At 53.7% G+C, this 25142-nt stretch overlaps 1 protein-coding gene across 1 annotated transcript in view; it reads right to left on the bottom strand.

Moving 5' to 3' along the window:
• Positions 1-25142, bottom strand: part of LOC116496894 (collagen alpha-1(I) chain-like) — a 71619-nt gene that overhangs the window by 40751 nt on the left and 5726 nt on the right. The window contains exons 2-5 of the mRNA XM_032200302.1: positions 3259-3406; positions 2366-2524; positions 1562-1757; positions 787-924 (exon numbers count right to left, since the gene is read on the bottom strand). Of these exons, the coding sequence (XP_032056193.1) occupies positions 787-924; positions 1562-1757; positions 2366-2524; positions 3259-3406 (641 nt within the window). The remainder of the gene's footprint in view (positions 1-786; positions 925-1561; positions 1758-2365; positions 2525-3258; positions 3407-25142) is intronic.

Genomic DNA, 25142 nt, shown 5'->3' on the forward strand with positions numbered 1-25142 from the left:
AGGAGGCTGATGCAAACCCTGCCATTAAGCACTTGCCTTCAGCAAGCCTTGTCCAGGCAGCTGCAAAGCCCTGCTGGCCTGAGACTTCAGCCTGCCCACTGGGTGCTAAGGGTAAGAGCCCTCATGCCACCAAAAATCTGTCTTAGTGGACTTCAAGACCTGGCCAAGAGATGAAGTCACTCCTTGGGCAACCTCCTGGCTCCTGAGGAAGGTCTGGGTGCTTTCTAGCCTTGGGAATTTACTATGGGATCCAGGCTTGGGGAGACAGATGTATTTCTTAAAAAAGATGATGAACAGTGATAAAATAAACCCCACAAAACTCCCATTGATGATATAGAGGGAAAAGCCTTCCAAAGGCTGATGCAATGCAGCAATCTTGCCGGACGTGAGCAAGACCTTCGAAGTGATGCACAGCTCCTGGTCCCAGCTCTGCCCCACTCCCAGCAGGGAGCTGCAGCTGCAGCGTTACTCCAGGGCTGAGCACAACTTCCCTGTGCTCAACACTTGGGCAGTCAGGCACACACCCAGCTTTGGCTCCAAAACGTTTCCTCTAACTCATTCTCCCCTTTGCACTAAGCCCATCTGTGACTTCAAGGGAGGGTCTGGATGATGGCATACCCACCACCACCACCACCACCACCTCCTCAAATCTCAGCTCAGAGCAGAAACCTGAGTCCTTCCAGGCTCCCCTAACCCCCTGGCTTGGTCCTTGCACTCGGAACAGGTTACTCCACACAGGAGCCCGGTCCAACACCCCCAGGATTTGGCAGCTGCCCTCAGCCACACCTCTGGCCATGCGGGTGAGAGGTCCCCCGGGGACGGCAGGCGGCTGAGGCGGGGGGCGCACGCTGTGCCATAGCTGTGGCAGTGCTCGCTGGCGGCTGCTGGGTCTCCCATCACGAAGATCAGCTGCTGTAGGGCACCCTGGAGGGAAGACACAGACAATTTACCCTCCTGCTCCCTCCAGAGAAGAGGGAAAAGTCAGGGGAGTGTCCAGCTTCCCAGGGCTTCTTCGCAGGCTGCTTTGGGCAGTCACCCTTAGACAAGCTCCCCACCAAATCCTTCGCATGCTGACTGCACAGATGACTTCTGTACGTGGCACTAGCCATGGGCACAAAGGATGAGAGGAAAAGACTAACCCAGAGGTGTGCATGGCTGCCCTGACCCAACCACAAACACTTGGCACATCTCAAAGCCTTCACGCAGCTCATCCCCAAACAGGGAACATTGGCAGTGGGTTTCAGCAAGAGAGGGCAATGGGCTCTTAGGTGGAGCTGCAACCTCACTTTGACCACTTAGGGTAGGCTAAATTAGATGTAAGGAAGGAATTCTTCATCCATAGGGCGTTGAGGCCCTGTCCCAGGCTGCCCCGAGGAGCTGTGGGTGCCCCATCCCTGGCAGTGCCCAAGGCCAGGCTGTTTGAGGCTGGGGGCTGGGGGCCCTGCCCGTGGCAGGGGTTGGAATGGGGTGGGCTTTAAGGTCCCCTCCAACCCAAACCTTTCTGTGACTCACGCAGCTAAAGCAAACCACGTCTCCAAACCCAGTCCTGCCCAGCTCTCACCTCAAAGGGGATCTCGAAGGCCTCGACCAGGCCCCCGAGGACGACCAACCCCTCCGTGCTCACTCCCATCCCGACGTGGCCGGACCAGCTCGCTCTCCCCACCAGCCGGCAGTCCACGTGCAGCTCCAGCCCCTCTGAGGAGATGCCGAGAGCCACTCGGTGCCAGCGCCCGTCACTGAGCAGGGAAACTGGGAACCTGTGCTCCCCAGAGGGGTTGGGAAGAGACAAAACACAAAATTTGGGTGTGACAGCTCATGTGTCTCACCTGGACTTCACCCGTACCAGCTCCGAGGGTCCCTCAGCATCCATCCTCAGTGGAAGGGAGGTGCTCCACAAGACCAGAAACCACCACACCTGGCTCTACGAACAGCTTTTAGCAGGTGAAAAGCAACCAGGGTCCTTATGAAGGAGGTCAGGGTTGTCACCTAGGGAGCCTGAGGGATGGTGCTGGGCTACAGCCGGTCACCAGCAGGTTCAGGACACAGTCCAGGGCTGTAATAAACAGCCTGGAGGAGCCCCACGTTCCTGCCAAGTCCTCTTGGTACTCTGGACTGGGAACTAGCTGGTGAGATGGTCTGCCAGCATGGGCATCTGAACCTCTGCTTTTTGTTTTGTTTTCTGCATTGTTTTGATGGAGCAGAGTTAGGTCTGAGGGACCATCAGACAGAGGGGACAGGAACACGACCCTGGTTCAGCAGAGCTGGGATGGGAACAGCACTGCTCGAAGCCCCCACTGGGACTCCTGTGTCCAGTTTTAAGTCAAAGAAAAAAAATGCAGCAAACAGCAGGTGAGCTGGGACTTACTCATAGTGTCTCCTCCTCGTGGTGACAAAGACCAGGCCGTAGGGGCTCACCCGGATCTGGAAGAGCACGCGGCTCCGGTGGCTCAGGATGGTCACCAGGCTGGTGTCCTCCTTCAGCGAGTACCTGAGCCTCAGCAGCACGCTCAGCTCCTCGGCAAACCTGGGGGGAGAAGCGGCCTCTGGCACCCTGCAGCAGTGGCTGAGTCACCACAGACTGACAGCTTAGGGCAAAAAAATGAGTCACGGCACAAAGGAACTCAGTGCGAACAGTAACAATAAAATGTAAGAAGCCAAGAGCAAGCAGCCTTTCAGATTGTAGGGTCAGGTGCTCAAAGAGGAGCAGCCAGCCCCAAACTAGCACTGCCCACACAACCTTAATGCTCAGCCTCACTCACAATCTCAGCACGTGGCCGTGCACGATTTTCCCCAGGACTCGTGCCTTGCTCACTGCTGGGGTTGGGCAGCGTCTCTGCCACAAGCAGCAGCTCGGTGCTGCCTTCTCTCGCTGCTTCCAGTAACAGTGGAAGCAAGCCCAGCCCGTGCCATGCACAGCTCCGGTCTGACCTGGTTGCTGCTGTGCCTTGGCATTAGGCAGGGGTGGAGGATGGGGTTGTGACCTCTCCCTCTCCTGTCCTGTGCTGGAGCAGAGAGGTTTTCCTGATGGGAACACCAAGAAAACATCCTCCTGGAAATGGTCGGGCACTGTGCTTCTCCCCTGCTCACAACCCACAGGAGCACAAGAAAGGGAGGAAGCACAGAGCTGCCAAGACTATGGAGGAGATGCAATTATCTTCATCTTGTGGAACGGGATCCTACAGCCAGCCCTCAAACCCACAAGCATGCACGGGGTGATTCCGAGCTGCCCCCCGCCCCGTTGCCCTTCCAGAAGCCCACCTGTCCCCAAAGGCCTCCCTCGTAGGGATGCTGAGCGTGGAGTACTGCCCGATCCCCAGGACGCTGCAGTTGGCCTCATCGTAGCCGAAGGAAGTATTGGTGAGGTCCTGCGCGTGGGAGGTCATTTTGTCCAGCAAGTTCACTTCATCTGCATGGGGAAAAGAGACAATCAGCAGCTGAGCTGCCTTCATGGTGGGGCTCTGCTCGTTGCTCTTCCCAGGAGATGGACAACAGCTGAACCCCCAACAGGGTGAGAGGGAAATTTGAGGAGAATTGGCACAGGTCACTAATTCAGCAAACAGCTCAGGCCAAAATGAACAACTCAGATAGCCTCAGAAGCAGCCAGGTGATATTTCTGAAATACAACATGCATTCTGAGACCACGGACACGAAGGGCCAGTCCCACCCCAGCAGGGGAGGTATCCTTATGACCATCCCATTGGGATGCTCAGGACCATGAAGTTGAACTTGGGCACAAGCCCCAGCTCAGCCGGGTGCACAAAATCCTGCTCAGTCCTTTCCCAAGCCTCCTTGTTGAAGTTTGCCCACTACCAACAAAAAAAATGGCATAAAGGCAGAGGGATGAAGCCTCTGCATCCTTCCAGAGGCAGCTGCCCCAGCAGGCTGTGGGACCCCCCTCTGCCCAAAGCAGGGCACTGCTACAAGGTGTGAGCCTCATGGGGAACCGTGCATCACGCAAATCCCCTTCCCCAGCAGGTGAGGAGCCCTCTCTGAGCAGTGCCTTGCCAACACGCGGGTGTTTCAGTTGGTGAGAGGCCCTGCTCTGGGCTGCTTGGCAGCTCCAGTGCTTCAGTCTCAGGAGGAGTTTTACCTCCCTCGGTGAGCGCACACACTCCTTGCCAAGCTCATTCGTTAAAGCAGCGTACAGCTGGGAAAAAGCTGTTAAAAGCCACAAGGTTTCTTGTTCCCCTCCATTAACAAAAAAACCAAAATATAAAAAAAATTAAGGACAGCAGACACCTGGCTCTACCCAGACACACTGCTTCCACCTCTGAGACATCTCCAGGCCCCTCACTTCTCAGCAATATCCTGCAGGGCAGGGAGGGATGGTCCAAGCCCCACAGGAGGGGGCCGTGTCCCCAAGGCCCTCAGCCCCATCCCTGGGAGGGCCTGGGTGAGCCCAAAGGAGGCCTCCTGGGTGGGACTCCTGCCAGTTCCATCTGCACGAGCATCTGCCACCACCTGGGAGTCGCCAGCCCCTGCAGCCCCTCCAGGTCCCACCGCAGACGAGGTGTGAGATTTATTCCAGGGTGGATGAACTGCCTGGGGCACGCTGCAGCCCAGCTTGGCACACACGGGCTGTACAGAGCCCTGCTCTGCTAAATAACAAGTTGACTGAGCAGAAAGCTGCTTTGATCCCGTACAGGCACCAACAGACCTGCCACAGTGCCCTTGGAAGATTTTTCAAGGGAAAAGAGGAGGGAAGGGGGTGCTGCAGGGGTGCCTTGGCCATCCCTGGTGGCTTGGGGCACCACCTGGTGTTTCCCCAGCTCCCCACACCGTTACAGCACTGATGTGCTCCCAGGCAGCTCTCAGCAAAGCAACACAAGCACACAGCAACAATTTTCAGCAGCAGGAACCTCACAAACACTGTGCAGGACCAGAGGGTGCAGGGCTGAGCTCCTTGGAGAGGGCAGCAGTTAGGAGCACTGAACTGGTGCCAAGCCTGCAGGGTTCATCAGCACCAGAAGCAATGCATGTGTGCAGGGTTGGGAAATAATCTGGGAATTCACACAGCTGACAGAGGGAAAAAGATGAGGGATGTTTGTCCCTTCTCCTTCCCAAGCAGCTCCGGGAGATTTCCCAGCTGCTGGCAGCTGTGGATGTGCCAGGAGCTGTGTGCTTCATCCCCAGGTCCTCATCACTGCTGGGCTCTGCTGGTGGTTGCAGGCAGACCAGAGCGAACCCAAGGGATCCCATCGGGTGATCTCCCTACCCAGGCTGCAGCTGAGGATATACTGTGATAAACAGCGTGGTGAAATGGAAGCTCTCCTGGGGAGTACGGGCTTTACGTGTGCCTTGAGCACGTGCGAAAATTAGCAGTGTACCATGGAAACACACACACGCAGGGTAATGTTAAGCCCGTGCTTGGTGCTCTCCTAAAGAGAGCAGCAGAAAAACCTCTCCCATGATCTGGGTGCCCCACACCATGACCATGAGCAAGTAGGAGGAGGACAGGCCACCCTGGTCCCCAGGGAGCCACCACTCACACCCTGGGGTGCCCCAAGCACCGCTCTCCTCCTCTCCCTGACTTCCCCCAGGAGCCCAGAGAAGCACTGAGACAAGCGAGGAGCCCCTCAGACACCTGTCCTCCTGCAGAGCTGGGCAGGCTGCTGAGCAGATGCCCTTCTCCTGCTTGGCCACCTCCATACCACGGCTCTTCCACGTGCATGCCCCTCCGTGCCCTCCAGAAGCAGCTCTCCTTTTGTTTATTTTAGCTTAATCCAGCTGATTTCTGCACTGCCGTGGCCTCAGAAATGCCTGCAGCAAAACCCCCACGCTGCACAAGCCAGCAAAACCTCAGCCGGAGCCAACCTGCCGCAGACACTTTGAAGAGCATCCCGTGGGGCAGCCACAGCTCATAGCACCAGACAACGTGCACAGGGCTGCCCCTTACACCTCATGGTCAGCCACCCTCAGCACTGAAGCTTCTGCTTGCAGCTTCTCCCCAGGATTCACCAAGGGTCGCTCTCCATCCTGACACTGCTGGGTTTCTGCTCTTTACAGGAGCATTGCAGATTTGCATTACGTTTCAGAGCAGGTTTGTTTTCTCTCTTTGCCTTACCCCCTGGGAACAGACGTGCTGCTTCTCAAGGACGGGGATTACCATGGAAGCAAAGCTCAGCTGCAGGTCTGAGTCACCAGATCGGGGTCACAGCCTTCCTGGGAGCAGATTAATGCAGGCTGGTGGATGCAGAGGATGCAGTGAGGCACGGCTGCAGGCAGGGACTGGCCACCCCACGCAGCCGGTGCCACGGCCCCAGGCAAGGCTCCCCACGTCTCACCTCCAGGACATATCCTGCAGGCAAAACAACGTCTTTCCTATTTGACCTCAAACCAAAAGCCTGCAGGAGGGTCGTTTTGTGCTGGAAAGGGGATCGCTGGAGCTTGGCAGCTGCTGTCAAACAGCACCTGACACAGTGCAGGGACCTTCACAGGCAGCCCAGTGCCAGGGGGATTTGTGCAGGGCACAAGCACCAACCATGAAGCCAGAGCCCAAAACACACCATCCTGAGCCAAAGGGAGCCCCACACTGATGTTACCCAATGGCCACAAGGGCACAAAGTGCATTTTGTGATAATTGCTCCCTAGGATAGGGAACACTGCCACGGCACAGCACTCTGCAGGAATCAGGGTGCCTGCATGAAGCTCTTACCCCACGGAGCTGTTGAATCATAACCATCACTAAAAAACCACACTGCCTGGTGCTGTGCCACAAGGCTCTGCCTCCACAAGCCCAGAAGCTGCACCAAGGGACACAGCCACAGGGACCTCGTGTTTCAGCTCCATTGTCCCAGCAATGCCAAGGGGAGGGAGCCAGCACAGCCTTGCAAAGCCCAGCAGCAGAGGACGCAGCCTCTGGTTATCAGCAGCAGGCCTGGGACCAATATTACTGCACCCACCTTCACTGGGCACATCCATGCCCTTAAAGAAATGGCTATTTCAAAAACTATGATTTTTTGTGTTTTCAAAAAAGGAAGCTATTCAGTAAATCTAAATCAAAGCATGCATCCCTGACTTGAAATGAAATGACTTAGAAAAAACACATAGAAATAGGGAGTAAAGTCTTTGCCCCATCACTCTGAGAAGTTAGGAACAAATTCCATCTCTGATACAGAAAAGCACACAGAAAGCACCAGCATTTTTGGGATAGGAAGGCCAGGATGTTTAGAGGCAAAGGGTCTGAGTGTGCCCCTACACTGGTACAAGGGATCTGGCCAATGCACCTGCACCACCAGTGCTCCCAGTCACCTGCAAGAGGAGAGGGGGCCAGAAGTGGGTCTGAAAATGGGGCTACGAGTTTGGGTGGAGCAAAATCCACCTGAGAGAGAGGAAAGGCAGGAGAGGAGGCATGCAGACAAGGGGTCCTACTGGGAGACAATTACCTGCAGCATGAGGCCCATGCAGGGAGCACAACCAGAGGCAGGGCTGCAGGCAAGCACCCTGCACCATGGCTCGGGGAAGGGCTGAGCACCCAAAACGGAGCTTAAATGGGCTCTGGGGCAGGGGTGTGGGTGGAGGTCCCAGGTGAGGCTGCTCAGGTCCATTACGGCCCATTTGCGCTCTGGAGGCCACCCCTGGTCCTGTCCCACCCCATCCCAGTGCTATGGTTCGGGTGGTAGGGCCAGAAAAACGTCTACTCAGGTTGAAGTTCTCCCCAGAGTGGGGAAGCAAGGGGAAAAAAGGGTGGTTTTTTATGTAAAACATAATTGAAGCCCTGGGAGAACTCCTAACAGCATCTGTCAGACCCATCACTTCCCTGGGAGGGCGGCACTGCTTGGGGTGTGAACTAACGGGGTTGGACAAGTCCTGGGGACAGCCCCACAGGAGGGCCCTGTGCTTGCTGCATGGGGAGCAGAGCCTGAGGGAAATACCCCTGGAAGCAGGCTCACAGTCTGTGCACTTCAGCAATGTTTCCAAACAAAATTGGAGACGTCTGTACATCACTAGAACTTAATAAAAATAAAGATTCTGTGCATTAAAGGATGGAAAAAGTGGCCTTTTTTACCAGGGTAAGGGTTTCCTGGCACCTCACACCCCTGACCTCACCCCCTTGGCACACTCATAGCCAATAACCACAGACCCAAAACAAGACGGCCCTCCCAGAGCACCGGTGCTCCTCCACCCCTCGGTGTTTCCATTTCACTCAGTGCAAGGTTTGTGCTGGTGCCTCCAGTCCAACCGGGGGCTGCTGCGGGGCACACACCTGGGGGCAGCCCTCGTCCATGCAGAGCTCCATTTCCATGCACAAACTCCTTCCTTTCCCTGATTTCATAAAAACCTGCATACAGATGACCTGCTAAAACATCAATTGCTACAGCAAAGGAAAAAAAAAAAAGGATATGAAAGGGCATCTTTATATTATTTTAGACTTTCCTGATGACTGCACACACACTCCACAAGGACAGCTTGGCAGTACTACATCTACAGGACATAACCCTTTGGCAGCTCTTCCCATTTCTTCCTCTCCTACCATTATTTGTAACAACAACAACAAAAAATGTACACAGCAGCCATCCGTGTCACCTCCTGCACCACGCTGCTTTCCTGCTGTGTCCAGTTCCCCGGTCACCCAACAATTTCTTTGTAAGTACTACACGAGCCATGGGAGAGGAGGTTTAAGCTGACGGTGCTTTATGTCCACTCAGAGGTTATGCAATGGGATTAAAGCTCCTCCTGCTCTGGGGAGTGCAGAGGATTTGGTTTTGACTCAGTGGCTGCAAGCTGGAGGGGGCAGAGCCAAGGCAGGAAGAAAAAGAAAGAGCGCGCTGCTCCTGGACATCCTCGTAGCTACTCAGTGGAAGAGTGAAAGCCTCCAACCAGCCGCCCATGGAGAGGACAGAAATGTCAGGGAAATCTTTTCGGAAGACAAGCTAGCTGCACACATTGTTTGGGCAGGAAAACCCGGGCACAGGCGGTTTCTCAGCTCATTACACAGATCCGCAGGTGTGCTGCTGCTGCTTTGTTCCTGCACCTCCAGAGGGACGGGGATGGGGCTTTGGGGACAAAGCCTGGGGAGGAGGAAGGGCTGCTGGGGACACGGGGTGACCCCAAGCGAGGACACGCTGGCCATGAGCAAAAGGAGGCCAAGAGGCAGAAGCAGAGAGGCTGCACAAGAGCTTTCTGGAGAAGAGCAACAGGAGAGGAAGAGCTGGGACGTGTTAAACCCACAGAGAGGACCATGACACCAGGAGGCCACAGGAGCAGGGAAGCAGGCTCGGTGGGCACGGCAGCCTTCAGCTTCACCATCCTCTTCTTCTCTCGGATCTTATCACCTCAAATCCTCATGCACAAGCAAACGCGGAGCAAATCAATGTCCTGGTGGTTCGGGGAGTTCAGGAACCTTTTGAACAAGATACAGGGAAGGAGGGGAGGGCAGGGGAGGAAAGCTCACCGCGGCTGGCTGCTCTGCAGGATTTGGTGGCCACATTTGCTTTTTTTTTTTTTTTTTTTTTTTTTTTTTTTTTTAAATAAGAAAGCAACAGAAAAGAAACCACTTCTGACCTTCCCACCAGACATCAGCCTGGAGAAGAGAAGGCTCTGGGGAGACCTTATTGAGACCTCCCAGTGCCTAAAGGGTGCTACAGAAAAGGTGGGGAGGGACTCTTTGTCAGGGAGTGAAGTGATAGGACAACGGGTAATGGCTTTAAACTGAAAGAGGGTAGGTTTAGATTAGATATAAGGAGGAAATTCTTGACTCAGAGGGTGGTGAGACCTTGGCACGGGTTTCCTGAGAAGCTGTGGGTGCCTCATCCCTGGCAGTGCCCAAGGCCAGGCTGGATGGGGCTGGGGGCAGGGGGCCCTGCCCATGACAGGGGTTGGAACAGGATGAGCTTTAAGGTCCCCTCCAACCCAAACCCTTCTCTGACTCCATCCCACAGAGCTCCTCAACAATCTCCTTCCTGAGGACCAAAGTTCCTGACCTCAAACCAAAGCTCCTGGTCTCCAGGAAGCACCCTGGGGTGTCACACTTCACCCAGCCCTGAACCTCCCCTCCCGTCCCCTGCTCCCCACGTACCCCAACCCCTGCTTGCTCTGCTCTGTGCCCCCAGGCCCCGTCCCTCCTGGAGCACCAACAGCAGATGCCGTTGGGTTGAGCTCAAACCCTCATTTCACTGAAGCCAAACCCTGTGGAACCGATGTTTTATCTATATTAAAGGCTTAATAAGGTTTAGCTAGAGGGGAATTTTTAAACGGATTTCATTTAAACCTGTGCAAATCCCCACACAGCCACTCTTCAATCAGTTCAAGTCTGCTTTACAGCAATTAAACTTAATTACTGAATTACAGTGAATCAGCACAAACCAGATTTGAATTGGTCTACAGTGCTTATGCAGAGGAATCTGTGTGATTAATTTAAAACCAAGTCAAAAACGTGCTAGTAAAACTTGTGTGACAAGTCCCAGAAATGTTGGCCCTCACTGTCCCTAGTAAATAACCTCCTGTTTGCTGCTTCATTGTCAAAGTAATTTAACAGCAAGTTCTGCAAATCATCACACTCTGGGGGCTTGTGTCCAGCACCAGCTCTCCAGGCATCTCCCTCTGTTTGTTTTGTAGGGTTGCAAATGACAACGTCAGTGTACACAAAGTGTCTGCAGGAAAGGTTTCTTACAAAAGGAAATGTGATTTCAGCGTTTGGGGATGGAGCAGCTCTTTGATGGGAAATGGCTACTTCCGAAACACCTCGGTCACCTTCTTCACTCCTGGAAGTCATCTCACAAGCACTGCTGCAGCTTTGCCTCCCCTGCAGCAGGCTGGTTGTTTAATGCCTGGCAGAGCCTCCGCCAGAGCTCTTATTTCAGCAACGTTTGGAGTGTCTCAAGTAATGAGGGAAACGGCCGGGTTAGCTTTATCTCCTGCTGCAGACCTGCACATCTGGGAGAGATTACAGCCTGAAGAATAGCACCAGGGCTGCCCAGCCTCCCATCCCGGGACTCTCATTTCAACAACCAGACCAGGTCGTCCTGCGAATCCCCTGCTCCTTCTGGTGATGAGTCAGTCCCTTTGGGTTAATGTAACAGCGCTGATAAACTTCCCTGTAACGCCACCCGAGGCCGAGAAGGAACCTTAAACCTGATATCGCCGAGATGTGCGAGGCAGGGCAGACCTCGGGCGGTGCACCCAGCTCTTAGTCACTGCAGGAAGGCACCAGGAGGAGCCTGACCTGTGCCAGCAGCCACCCGGCGCACCATGGATTCCTGCAGCATGGCAGCAAAACATCCTTTGTGTGTCCAGACCCTGGGGACTTCACGTCCCAACACCGGGGCTGCCCCATCAGCTCAGACCATGGCACCCAAAAGCACGGCTCCCTTTCTGCCTGCCTTCTCCTGTGCCCATGCTCCCTGCTTTCTTGAAGCCCCGTGTGCCAGGCAGGGCTCTGTCTCCACGTGCAGCAGTCAGAGCTGCAGCTTTTGACCCCAGCAGCCCCACAATTCAGTCCTTGCACTGGCCAAACCAATGGCGCTTCCTTCATTGCAGCAAATAAAATAAAAATAACATCAGAAGACATTTATTGTAACCTGGCTGAGTTTCACCTTGAGCTGAGCTCCCAGCAGACCCAAGCAGCAGGAGTCTCCAGCAGGGCTGGAGAAGAGCAAGCAAAAGGGGCAACCTCCACGTAAGCCAAAGGTGCCCAGAAAGCATCTTTCTGTGGCCTTTGCCTTTTGTGCGCCCAGAAGGGGATCTAGCACCCAGGTCTCTCTTAGCAGAGGAGGCAGGGCAGGATCCCACAGCCTGCCCCGACTGCACCTTCGAGGCAGCGATGATGAAGATGACGACCACGACAACATGCTGACTGTCATTATTCATGGCACATTGCCAACCCATTAGAAGAAGGTAGTGGCAGTTGCATTTCTCTGGACAGGTGGAGAAAGAACATCCTTCTCCTACCAAATAATGGAGACTAAATTGTCCTGGGACAGAAACATCCCGGGGAGGGAGTCTTCCAGTAAATCAGGGGCACTGCTGCCTACCCAGGAGGGTCTGTAAGCAATACAACCAAAAATCAACACTAAGATCATTTTATGGGCAAGTTGAAACGTGAACATGATAAACATAATAAGCCTGTCAGGAAGCTGTCCTCTGCAGAGCCCTGCTGCCTGACTCAGAGCGGGCAGGAGGGAAGGAGCAACTCAGCACCGCGGGGAGCACGGAGCAGCAGGATGGGACCGGCCTCCCCACAAGGAGCCAGGGTCTCTGCCCCTGCTGGGTCTCTGTGTTTTTGTGCCCCATGTGCTTTATCAACAGCCCTGAAGGCTAATTGGCTGGGGAAGGGCAGGGAGTCAGATAACTTAATTTTCCAGGTGTGATAAGAGCCGGTGACTTCACTCAGGAAGCAATCATATCTTGCCATTGTAAAGGCTTGGCTCGGGTCACTCCCTCCTCACCACGGAGGCACTGTGTTATCACATCCCTGTGAGCTGGGAGACGGGCAAGGATCCTGAAGCAGCCAGAAGCAGGCTGCAGCCATTTCCCAACAACCTCCCAACAGATCTTGAGCTCGCAGGAGACCAGAGGCAGGGAAAGCAGCTCCCTCCCACCTGCGTTTCTCAAGAGCACAAGGTCTAACGCAAGAGATTCCCCATTGCACAAACATCTGGCAAAGGTGCTGCCTCTGTCTGAACCTGTCCTAACATGGGGAAGCTTTCCCAGCCACGTCTTCACTCAACAAGGCCAAGTTTTCCCCTTTTTGACGTGGTTCACCTCGGCTCAAATACAACCTGCCAGGCTGCACTTAGTCTGGAGATAAATGAGCTCCCCGCAAAGCGCCACGATCTGTCCTGATGTTAAAGTTCATTTGATAGGGACAAATATTCTGGAGGTCCTAACCTTGACCCCATGCATCTTTAGGCCTGGGGGACCCCAGGAAAAGGGGGAGGAAGGAGAGGGAGGCGTGCGGGGCCCCTGCACCAGCCCAGCCCTCCCAGCCCTGCGCACGCCGCTCCCTGCAAACAGCTCAGAGCGATGCAGAGAAAAACCAGAAAAGGAACATTTCCCAGACTAACAAGCTGACATTTCACAGCCAAAAAGCACTCCAATTTTCACCTCGGGCAAAACATGTGCACGTTCGTGATTCACTCCACACCCGCGGCTGCCAACTTTCTTGCACAAACTGTGGAACTGTTGCGGTTTCCACCTTTACGGAACTCCTGAATGCTTCCCCGAGCTCTTTATGCTCAGCATTACTCAGAGCTGCTCCCCTCTCCACCCCAATTCCCTCCCCCAAGGTATTTCTGCACATTTGGGTGCCTGCGAGCCTTCAAGGCTCATGGACGTGGGCTGCTTGCAGGGGCTGGACACCCATCGGATGCCCCATGGAGGTGCCGGACGCCAGCTGGGAGATGTCAGAGCCCCCGTGCCATCCAGGCATGCCCCCAGCTGTGCTGGATGTGCCCCTTTTCCATCAGCTCTCCCATCCACCACGTCCACCCAAGGTCCTGAGGCTGAGCCTGGCTCACCAAGAGCAGATCCTGGACCAGAGAGGGGCTGCAGGCTAGGGTGAGGATGGGCACGGATGCTCCATGGGGACCAAGGCAGCTCCTGCAATCATTTACAGGTGAGATCCCACAGCAGGCATGCTCAGCACATGGGCATGGGCTGAACTCTGCAACCATCAGCAGTTATGCAAAAGCCCTTTGCTGGATTTTAAGTTCTCCATCCCTCTTTTCTCCCCAAAGCTCAGAGTCATCATCCTGCCCACGGGCTGGTCCATGCCTGCTCCTGCATCCACCACCTCCAAGGCTGCGCTGGAGCATCCCCTACCCACTGATCTGCACCTCCCAGATCAAATAAAGTTTTCTCTCCATCTCCTAGAAAATTTCCTGAGGAGAAAAGTGAGTTTGTTATGCAGAAGAACCTAAAGAAAAAAATATCCCACCAAAAAAAAAGGCTTTCAGGCCTTCATTACTCATCGCAAGTAAAGCTGAGGTGGCTCGGGCCACCCATGCTCACACCTGCACACTGCAGACCCAAGCAGATGACACTGAGAAAATCCTGGATTTGGGATGTGGGGGAGGTCTCAGGGTTGAATGAAATTGCTGGAAAGGAATTGGTGTCAAGCAGAAAACTTCCCCAGTATGTCTATTAAAAAAAAAAAAAAAAAAAAAAAGTTAAAAAAAAGAAAAAGTGAGTCATTTTGAGTCAGCCTCATGCGGGGCTCTGTCTGTGGGGATGATTTGCCTCTTTCATATTTTCTTTTATTCTGTGCAAGTTAACTGTAGTTAACTCAAACACAGACAGCTGGATTAAAACTGAAAGTGAAGTTTTGTGTTTAAAACCTGAGATTTTTTTCAGGACATTTCAAAAAAAAAACAAACCAACAACTGCAACCAAACCAAAACAAAAACAAAGAAACAAAAAAAAAATAAACTAATTTCTTTGTAAAATACACAAAACCAAGCTGCTGTAATGGCTCAGTACAACACACTGAGCTGACTCTCCTGTGATCAGGACCACACAAATTACCTTCTTTTTAGACACATACAGGTTGGAAGGCACCAGAACTCCTTCAGCCCAAAGCCCGCTTGGCCCATAACCCAGCCTGCCATCTCTCCAGCTTCACCAAAGTGATCACTGCCCTGCTGCCTTGTCTGACTATTAAGAGGAAGGAGGAAAGCTGGAGCCATGGGCTGATTTCCCAGGCTGAAAAAGAAGGGTTCACTAAACTGCAGCAATGTATCACAGAGTGCTCCAAAACTGCCAGGATTTTTTTTTTAACCACGTACTGCATCCAGCATCGCAGTGGGAGAACTCCTTCTGCTGCAAGGTTTCAAGGTTTCTTTTTCTGAGACATTAAAATGTTCTCAGTTTGTGAAAAGTAATCCTTGCCACCTGGCCTTGTATCATAGTGCCAGAGAGTGAGACAGCCCCACCGAACTGCGGATCTGGGGGTTTTCACGTTTAGCTCCAGTGGCTCCATGCTTTGGCAGCTGCTGAAGGGTCGTCCACCCCAATAACCCGGGGCCAGCAGCACCAAAGCCAGGCCAAGGTCTCACCAACACGGCCCAGCCCCTGTGGGCAAACTGCGAGCAGGATGAGGAAGGCAGACAGGAGGAAAATGGCGTGGCACAAGCTCAGGGCATTGCCAGCACATTTATCGGGGCGTGTTGGGGTGGAGTGGGGCTGGCGGGCACCTGGGGACACCCTCACAGCGTCCCCGTGGGACAGGCGAGCCCCGACACCTTCGCACGCCTCCTGGGCCTGGCAGGGTTGGTGCCCACGTCCAGCACCTGCAGCTGAGCGGGGCAATGCAGCCCTGCTTGCTGCCCTGGGCTCCACCAGTTCCTTCCTGGAGCTGTGCTGAGGATGCCCAGACCCGTGGCACAGACACGGGCATCCAGAGGCACCCTACACCCTGCCCGGGCAAGCTGCGTGCTCCCAAGGGAGGAGGGCAGCCAAAAACAGGGACCCCACTGGATCTACATCTCCTACAGTTCCCAATCCCTCTCCACAGCTCTCTCAGGAGCTCTGCAGACCCCCTGCCACAGCACAGCTCTCCCCAAAAAGCCCTGATAAGGAACAGCTCTACGAGGACAGAACAAATTCCTCCCCGAGGCCGGCGTGCTGCACACACCACGGGGTGCTCACACTTGGTCTCAGCACCTGCAGCTCTAAGGGCAGAGAACATCTTGCTGCCTGTCCCCAGCACTACCCGGTAGGTTTATGGGCAGAGCAGCGTGCGGGTTGCTGCGAGCACAGCCCAGACAGGGTGAGCTCGATCCCCAAGAACAGGATAAGTGTCCTGGAGGCTGCTGCAGCAATCGCTCATGCTGGCTTTGCAGCAGCACTCCCAGCCTTTGCGGCACAATCCAGTGCTCTGTCAGGCCTACATAAAATAAATAAATAAATAATTTTGTTTTCTCCTTTCTTTTCTTTTTTTTTTTTTTTTTTTTTTTTCTCTCCCTAGTTTGGATTCGAAGGAAACAAAAAATAATGTAGGAAGTCCATTTGTCTCGAGCTGCTATGCTTTCTTACCATACCTGCAGCAAAACAAATGCTTTAAGGAATCAGCTCATCTCCAAACACCCAGTCATTGTCGTCCAACATCATATCTGAAAAATAGAGGGCCAAATTCCAGACATGCAAAGTCAGTGGAGCTGTTCCCCTCCTGCCATGTCCCAGAGACCAGAACACTGCCATAAAATGTGGGAAAACCGGGGTCAAATGCCTCTTCTCCCTAAACTGCCCAATTCCTATGTTTCAAGAGCCACTCTCCTCCATTGCTGCCTTGTGGTGCTGTGAGCTGGCTCAGCCACAGTCCCAAGAGCACAGTGCTGCTGGCAGCACCAGTAAGGGATGGGCTGTTACTGGAACTGAGCTTCCCTGGCACTGGGCGAGTTGGGTGCTAACCCCCCCCGGAGCAGCAACGGGCCCTGACTTTCTTTCAGAAAGCCACAGGTGAAGGGCACGGGGAAGAGGCACAAGAACCTGTCCAGGTGAAGGCCCTGAGAGCTCCGTGGCATGGGAGCACAGCAGCACGTGCATGTTTTTTGGCCAAGCTAAAGTGAAATCCTTGTTGGGGTGTGGGGGTCCTTGAGGAGCTCCTGATGAAGCTTGGTTCTGCTCTGTGGGAGCTGCAAAAGCAACAAACCCAGGGCATCGCTTTGAACACCACAGCCATCACCACCCGGAGATGTCAGCAGTCTCCTGATCATCACACCACACTCAGAGCAAGCAGTTCCTGTGCCGTCTTTGGTATGGCAACTGGTGATGTTACAGGCTATAAAAAAAAAAAAAAACAGAAAAAACAAAACAAAAAAAAAGAAAAAAAAGAGGCAACTGCTCTCCTACGTGCTTAACCCACTTTCAGGTTTGAGATGAGAAGAAAAATCCACTCATTTATCCAGGCAAAGCAACAAGCATCCCTTTAAGTTAAAAAAAAGAAAGAAAAAAAAAAAAGAAAAAAAAGAAAAAAAGAAAACCTTGAAACCTTGCTGCCCATCTCTTTCTTCAGGGCTTTCAACTCCTGTAGAGGGGCAGGGCCATGCACCAACCCATGCACAACCCCAATAAGAAGAAGCCTTCTCCATGCTGCTCGCAACCTTGAACTTGAACCACATCAACCCACGCTCTCCACAGCAATATTTATAGGCTGGTATTAAGAAGGAGAGCAGACAGAACAAATGAGCAATTAACGGGGCTGTCTCAAGCCCTCTCCAAGCACGGGGAAGGAGCGAGGACAGTCCCACGCCAGCCGGGCTCTGGCTGCTCCATCAGGACGTTTATCTCAGTACTCCCCATCCTATTCCATCTCCATTCTGGCTCCCCTGCCTGCTCAGCCTGGGCCCTGCTGTAATTTCAGTGGGACGGGGGCAGCAGGGGCCGAGCAAAGCTGGTGCTTGTCTGCATGGGCTGCGTGTGCAAGGAGCACGCCTGCAGCCACACGCCCGGCAACACTGCAAGTCCCAGCCACAAGCAGCAACAAGCCCAGAGGCCAGGGCACCACTGTTGGGTTGGAGATCCACAAGTCTGGAAAAAAAAACACATAATGAAGGCTGAAAATCAGCCCTGCCAGCCTCGCACCTCCTTTGTAAAGACACAAGTGTGTAGCCAGCACCCTTCACATCTCCTCTGCGAATGGCTCGCTTTGGAAAATGTTAGTCCATGCTAACGTGTTCACAGCCTGCTCCTGCACAGGAAAGCTCTTGCTGAAGGTGGAAAATAAGCACAGCAAATAAAAAAACTCATGCACAAGTTATTTTAATTAGGATCAGGAATGCATTTTGCTGTGAACACCTCGGTCATCTACACTTAGTGCGCTTTAGATGGCATTGCAGAGTAGTCTTGGACCACACAAACGGATGCCTTTCTGGCAACAATAAGCCAGCAGAAATGCTCTGGAGGACATTTAATGTTCCAAACATGAAGAGCATCCAGTGCAATGGAAATCCAGTCCAACGTAAAAAATATAAAAACTACACAGGGTGGACACGGGGGCCTCAGACCTGCTGCTTTGCTCTGAAGATCTGGCTTTGGTAGACAGCACAACTTCCTGACACAAAGACTGAATGTTCCAGCTACTGGACACGTGAACAGCTCTGGGTCTCTTCAGTTAGCCTTCCTGAGCCTCACAGCATGAGAGGAAAGCTTGGAAAACCTGCCTGTTGATGGTCCAAGCCAGAGGTTGAATGCCAAGGTTTGGAGGAGAATTTGGAGGCGATCTCATGGCTACAGTGAACCACCTGAAAGGGAAGCTCTTAGGAGATGCTCGGGGACTGCCCCCCTCTGCAGAGGGGTGAATGGTCCCCAGCACCTGGATAAAGCCCAGGAAGAAGGGCTGCTCCCCTTCCCCACGTCTGGGCAGGAGAGGACAAGGCTGTGCCAGAGACAGGACGTCTGGGTGTCTGTGGTGGTCTCAGAGCACACAACCATGGGGGATTCACCAGGACGAGCTGATTCCTCCTTCCAAAGGGCCCCTAAAAGAGCTCCCACCAAGCTCCCTGGCTGGGAGCCAGCCGTGCACCAGAGGAGATCTGGCTGGCTCCTAACATCTGGAGTCATTTTGAAGCACCCCTTGCCCTACGACAGTCAAACCCTTGATAACTTCCAGCACAGCCACCAGACCCTTTCACTGGAGGAAACTTTTCCTGAACACCTTGAAAGGGTGCCTGAGACACCCACCTCCCGGGGGGCCACTCCCAAGGACCTATGTCCCCCTAGCAGCCACCGAGCCATAAGCAAGCACCGCTGTGGGGCTGCAAACACATCCCAAAAGGACGAGCAGGGCAAACGCCTGTGCAGCACCGGCGCAGCTCTGCCAGCAGGCAGGCACGTGCATGCCAGATGCTCCTTGTTTCGGGAGGAGGGGAGGCGAGGTTTGGGGGTCAAGGTCACGAGCGAGGGCTGACGCTGTTCCCTGCGAAGGGGCCGTGCAGGGGGAGAGGGAGATGGGCGGAAATACCAGCCCGTGTGTGTAAAACGTGCCGGGTGGGATCCACGGCCACGTCTGCACATGTTTGGCTTGGGAGGTGCAGGGAGCTGCAAGGCAAGGAGCTCCCACGTCTGAAACGAAGGGCTGGGTGGGATGCAGGCCGGCACAGCGTTACTGGGGACAGCCTGGGCAGCTCCTTCGGGCATCGCTTTAATGCCTCGGAGAGGCTGCAACCACCTGGCTTTGGGTCAGGCACCAGCTACTGATGCGATCAGCATCATGTATGGATCAGCAGCCATAACACAGTGTGAGACCGAGCACTTTTTGATCTGACTCCTACAAAGAATAAGGCACAGGAGGTCTCCTGCTTAATTACTCCTTTATGATCAACACCTGTGGCTGAATTAGGAGAAACACCTTCCCTCTGGAAGAACCTTCTCGGCTGGATTTGAAGTCCTCCCAGCCGCTGAGACACAGCCACAACCCCGACCGTGAGGCAGGCCAGCAGTGAATTAAGTAATGTATACAGCCAACACATGGGTTCTTACAGCTAACGTGGGAGGTTACAATTAAAACCAGTGGAGCTGTGGAAGAAAATTAACAGCACTTTTATTACATAAGGTGTAGGAGTCCCAGAAGTCCACTCACTTGCAGGGGAAAAGCATGAACAGGGTGTTAAAATGAAACCAGTAATAAAGATTCAGAAAACAGCTTAATGTGGGCCAGTTCCTGATCCACTTATTAGAAAGACCCACAAAAAGAGTTTTTTTTTTGTTGTTGTTTTTTTTTTTTTTTGTTTGTTTTTCCCCTCAAAGCACATTTAGCAGCTTAAGGGCTTCTCCTGCAAGGTGGGGATGCATCGTGGACCTCCAGCGCTCAATCACAGCAGGTCTGAGCAGGATGCTTCAGCATCCCACGAGCTGCAGGTGGCCACAGAGATGGGTACCCCGCAGGCAGCACCAACAGCACGAGAGGCTTCAGCCTTTGTCTCCCTCCTGGTTCTCTCGCCCAAATCTTTCTTTTCTCTTTCTCTCTTTCTTTTTTTTTTTTTTTTTCTCCACTCTCATCATTAAAATATTCATAAAGCTCCAGCGAGGAAAGAAACGCACAGAAGTCATTTAAAACCTGCTCACGCAAAGCTCACGGGATCCAACTTCAGAACCCCTTTAATGACCTTTTAATAGCACGTTAATGACCCTGTAGCAGCGCTCCTCAGCGCGCCTCGCTCAGCCCCTGCACACCCAGGAACGGAGTGCGGCATTCCCAAGGCAGAACCCAGCCCTTTAATTGACCTGTTCCAGGACTCAGAGAAGTGTTCATAATGTCACTTTGTCACACCGAAGGTTTCCCTGTGCCAGGTGCCTTTGCAGGACGCCGGCTCGCTCAGCCTGCCTCGTTAGCCCCACACACCGCCTGCTACCCAAGGGAAGCTGCCATCAAAATCATGGCTCTGAAGACAGCAAAACCCAAACCAAAGTCCCGAGAAATGCAGAAAAAAAAATCAATAAAGAACATCCCCGAGCTCTGAGGCAGCTTCACCCCTCGCCCACATTCCCCAGCTCCACCACAAGGATGGAGATGTTCCTTCCCTGCCAGGAGACGCACAGAGCCGCAGATGTGAAACGCTGCGTGCCAGCCTCACGGCTGTGAGAACCAGCCTGTGCTTTAGGGATTACACTGGGGGGAAAAATGTATTTTGGCTGACTTCAGAGTGATCCCTGCGGTCCTTACTAACCCCGCTGTACCAGCGGCATTCTTCTGGCTGAAGGACTTCAAGTCGCTCCCTCCCCACCTCCCTTTTTAAGGAAAACTTAACCTCAGCAATTCATTTTGAGGCACATACTTGGGAGAAAAATAGAAATTTCAAATTCCAGCTGGAGCTATTTCCCATATTCATCAGGAATTTCCAGACCTAGCCTGACACCAATTTGCAGATTTTTGTTGAAAAGTTGACAGCCCAGACAGAGAAGGCCAGACCTGCCCCTCGGGTGGCTTCAGGAAGGTTTTTTTGCAGGTTGCCTGCAAAATAAATTTATTTCCCTCTCACTTTGCCACCCTAGAACCCTAAAGCCTTCATGCCTGGGGTCAATGCACGTCTCTCCTTGGAGTTGTGCCCCTCGGGGTCAACTCGTGTCCGTGTAGAGGGGACACCTCTCGGCGTGGTGTTTCCCCACGGCTGCAGGGCTCTGCTCCCCCCCAGGCAGGGCTGTGCAGAGGCAGCAGTGCTGGCACTTGCAGGGGCAGAGGAAGGGAGCACAGGAGCAGCTGGTGAAGGAACAGCACTTTTTTGAAATGTCATGTCTAGCAGGTTAGAAAAAAAGAGAGGAAGAGAGGAGCTAATGGAACATCAGCTACCGCCTGGCTGCATTTTGTCTGGCGAAGCGATCTCGCAGTCAGAGCCATGACAGGAGGAGGGGACGCAGGCAGCTGCCTGGCATCACACCCTGCTTCTCCAGGGGAAATGAGCAGCAGAAACGACAAAACAGCAAAGTGAGGAACTGGGGGTCCAGCCCCACCGTGTGCCACAGCCACCCCATCCCTCCGCTCCCCAGCCTCATCCTGACCTCAGAGGCTGCAGATGTTCAATTCCCCGAGAACCACGGTCACAGAGGAGGTTGCAGCACACACCAGTGCCTCCCCAGCACCCCGAGCATCCTGGTTTTCACTGCAGCTGCTGTGATAAGATCTGCTCCAGCATCCCCCATAGCCTCCCGCAGCACGGCAGCAGAAGTCATCCTTCATCCGTCCCTGCGGGTCTGGGGCTCCGAGGGGCTTTGGGATGTCTTTGGGATATATTGCCTGCCTGCCGCTCCTCTTCCTCCACATCCCAGCGGAAATACTTTATGTCCTCTCTAAATGTTCCAACCTGGAGTACAGCCACTCTGCAACTGCGAGCTATCTGCATAATGCTCGTTGTTAGAGCCATCAGTTTTCAAGAAATAAAAGTTAATTATCTTTATTTTTTTTTCCTTTAAGAAAATTGCAACTGCTACTCAAATCCTTTTAGGAGACTAAACAAGACAAAACAATCTGTCCTTTGCTTACACTCTGGTGAAAACAACAACAGCAATCACCTCTTTTCCTCTTTTTCCCCCAGACTAACCTGAGGGAGCTGTGCCCAGCCCCTGCCCCTTTCCCCCAGCAGGTGCAGGAGGGGAGCTCTGCCCCCAGCCCATGGAGACATTGAACACAAGGAGAGCTCCCTGCTGAGCACCACTGCAGGTTTAGGTTGGATATCAGGAAAAACTTCTTTACCGAAAGGGTTGTGAGGCATTGGGATGGGCTGCCCAGGGAAGTTGTGGAGTCACCACCCCTGGAGCTCTGTAAAAGACATTTAGATGTTGAGCTTAGTGATACGGTTTAGTGGAGGACTGGTTAGTGCTAGGTCAGAGGTTGGACTCTGTGATCTTGGAGGTCTCTTCCAACCTAGATGATTCTGTTATGGGTTCCCTGGAGCAGGAGGAGGCAAGGTGCATGCACACTGAGCCTCCCAGTGCTCAGCACCAGCACCGGATCCTTGCCACAACACTCTCTGATGGCTTTCAGAGGTACGTTTTTGCACATGGGGAAGTGTTGCCATAAGAAAGAAGTGCAGGAAAAAAAACACCACTGCCTGCCCCTGCCTGCAGGATGCTCTCTGTGCCCACACCTGCAGCTGACCACACGATCTTTGCCCAAATCCTTGCTCTCCTGCTCTCCACCTGGCCAGAGAACCACATGAATCCCTTGATGCAAGCAGCTGCTGCAACATGTTCAGGGCTCATCCAGCCTGGCACAAGCCCCCGGTGCTCAGCAAACTCCTGTGACCCCACAAAATCCCACCTCAGGAGCTATCTCCACCCTCGCCCCACTGCCCCGAGGTGACCAGACGCTCAACGCCTCTGCCCCATCCGCCTGTTCTCAGAGCAGAGAAAACCTGCTGGCAGAAGCAGTGATGCTTTAAAAATAGCCAGGCTGCTTGCTGAGAGATTTTGGATCAGAAATAGGATATTCTGACATTCCTCACAAGTGAAACATTCTGAAAGAGGGCTGTGGCAATGGACCATCATAATTCAGCTGGAGAGAGCACGGCATTGACCCCATGGGGCAGCATCCATCCCTGGGATGGACAGAGCTGTCCCCTGCTCACTGGGACTGGGAGCCACCCACGGGGACAGGGAGCAGGGTGACAGTGGGGTGACACAGCCACCTAACACCCCTCAGGCTGTAAAGTGTCCCTCCCGGCTGGATGTAGTGTGCTTGGGGTTGAATTGGCCCAGAAAGGAACGGATTATCTCTCTTTTCTCAATGGAGAACTTAAATATGATTTCTACGGGAATATTTTGTGCAGAAAAGCCCCCGCATGTCAACTGCAGGAACTGAGTTTTTGTGCCGAAAGCACACCAAAGACGTGGGGGAGGCGCTGCCAGCTAGCTCTGATGTGGGGCTAGGATCCCTTTCCAACAAACCTCCACTTTCTGCCAATTTATCTACTAATCAATTCCATCTTTCAAATAATGAACTCATTTATGAAGATCTCGACTATGTCAAAAACCCTGGTTTACTCCCTGATACACAAACTTCCCCATCGCAGAGACCTCCCAGCCCCCGGCCCCCCCAGCACCCCTGGCCAGGGCAGGATCTGGCCTTCTCAGCTCAGAGCCACATCTGCACTTTTGGATGGCTGCAGCTGATAGTTTAGTCTGAAAGTGGTTTCCTTTTCATTTATTAAAAAATAAATAAATAAAAAAAAATCAGTGTATTTGGCCCTGTTTGCTCTCTCCAATCCCCTGGCTGTGCCAGCTCTCTGGTGGCACTGGGGACAGTGCTGCTGAGCCCTGGGACAGCCGTTTGGGACAGATGACAAAACACCCTTCATCAGATTGCTGGGGCTCGAGGGGGGACTGCAAAAAGGACACTTAAACCTCCAAGCACTACATGACACGTCCCCAAACTGATGTGCCAAGGTGCAGCCCCAGCAGAAGCAGCCCTGGCCCCTTCAGGGGATGCCACCAGCTCCTCCACCCAGCCCTGCCCGTCCCCAGGGGCACCACCTGCTCCTGCTCCTCCTCACAGATGCTGCGAGGGACCTGCCTTACCCCATTGCCAAGGGCAAACCTGCAGGTTCTCAAAGTCTTGTGCAGATTAATTGGTTGGGGAGGTCCTTAACACGGTTCAGGAAGGTTGCACTGGCTCAGCTGCGCAGGTGGTGCAGCCAGCTCAGCCCCAGCCCCCTCCGGGAGCCGTGGGAATTGGGCAGAAATGTCTCCTTTTCACTACAATGGGATTTACAAACCTGCTTCCTGCAGAAATAAGCAGGGCAGCACGTATCTGTCTCGGTACTCAGGAAATAAATATTGCAACCCTCCATGGACTGTTCCAGTGTTTTGGACTGGCAACGCTGCCACAAAGACTTAAAAATGAGCAAGTATCAAAACAGAGGGCTGTACAAAGAGGGATTTGGGTTTTACCACCTCCTAGCAATGAAGTTCCTGGGATTTCGGAGCCAGCTCCCCCTTTGCATTCCCAGGCAGAAACCCCACTGCAAAGCTTCCCCATCCACCTCCTGTGGTCGTGGTGGGGACCAACGGGCTGGGACCTCCGGTGGCCTCCAGCCCTGTGGGGATTGCTCAGCTGGTGGGCACGGCAGAGTTCGAGCTGGGTAATTAGCGCTGCACTAATTACCATCATCGCGGGACAGCGGCAAGCTGTCAAGGTTGACGTGCGCTGAACAGAAGCTGGGTTTTGTCGCTGAGCTGCTCCCGTGAGCTCTGGGGTGGGAAAAGCAGGGGAGGAGGATGCTGTCGCAGATTTTTTTTCCCCCCAACCGACAGCCACAAGGGAGCAAAGCTTTTCAGCTGAGCGACCCATCGGAGGGGCTGCGGGTTGGGTTCATCCCTCGCACAATGAAGGGACGCTGGGGACAAGGAGTCCCCTTGCCAGCAGCTGGCAGGCAGGGGGTAACCTCACCGCCTGCCCCCAGCGGGGCCAAGGATGCTCGGCCTCTCACTGGGCTCTCCCACGCTCGCCCTGCGAGGTGAATGCAGGGCACGTGGCCAGCACGTTTTTTTAAAAACCAGGGAGCAGAGCACACACAAAAAACCAACCTTGCGATGAGATGCGGGAGCAGCCATCCACCCCCAGCGCGCAGCCCGGGGCGGATGAGGTTTGCCCTGGGGAAATGTTCTGTTCTGCTCGGGTTGGTGCTCTCCTTTCAACACATCCCAGGCAGAGACTGCTGCTGAGAGCCAGGGCAATTTAGGGACAAAAAGCCCAACCTGTTCTGTGCACATTG

Source organism: Aythya fuligula, chromosome 19 (genome assembly GCF_009819795.1).
Source record: "Aythya fuligula isolate bAytFul2 chromosome 19, bAytFul2.pri, whole genome shotgun sequence".
NCBI lineage: Eukaryota > Metazoa > Chordata > Aves > Anseriformes > Anatidae > Aythya > Aythya fuligula.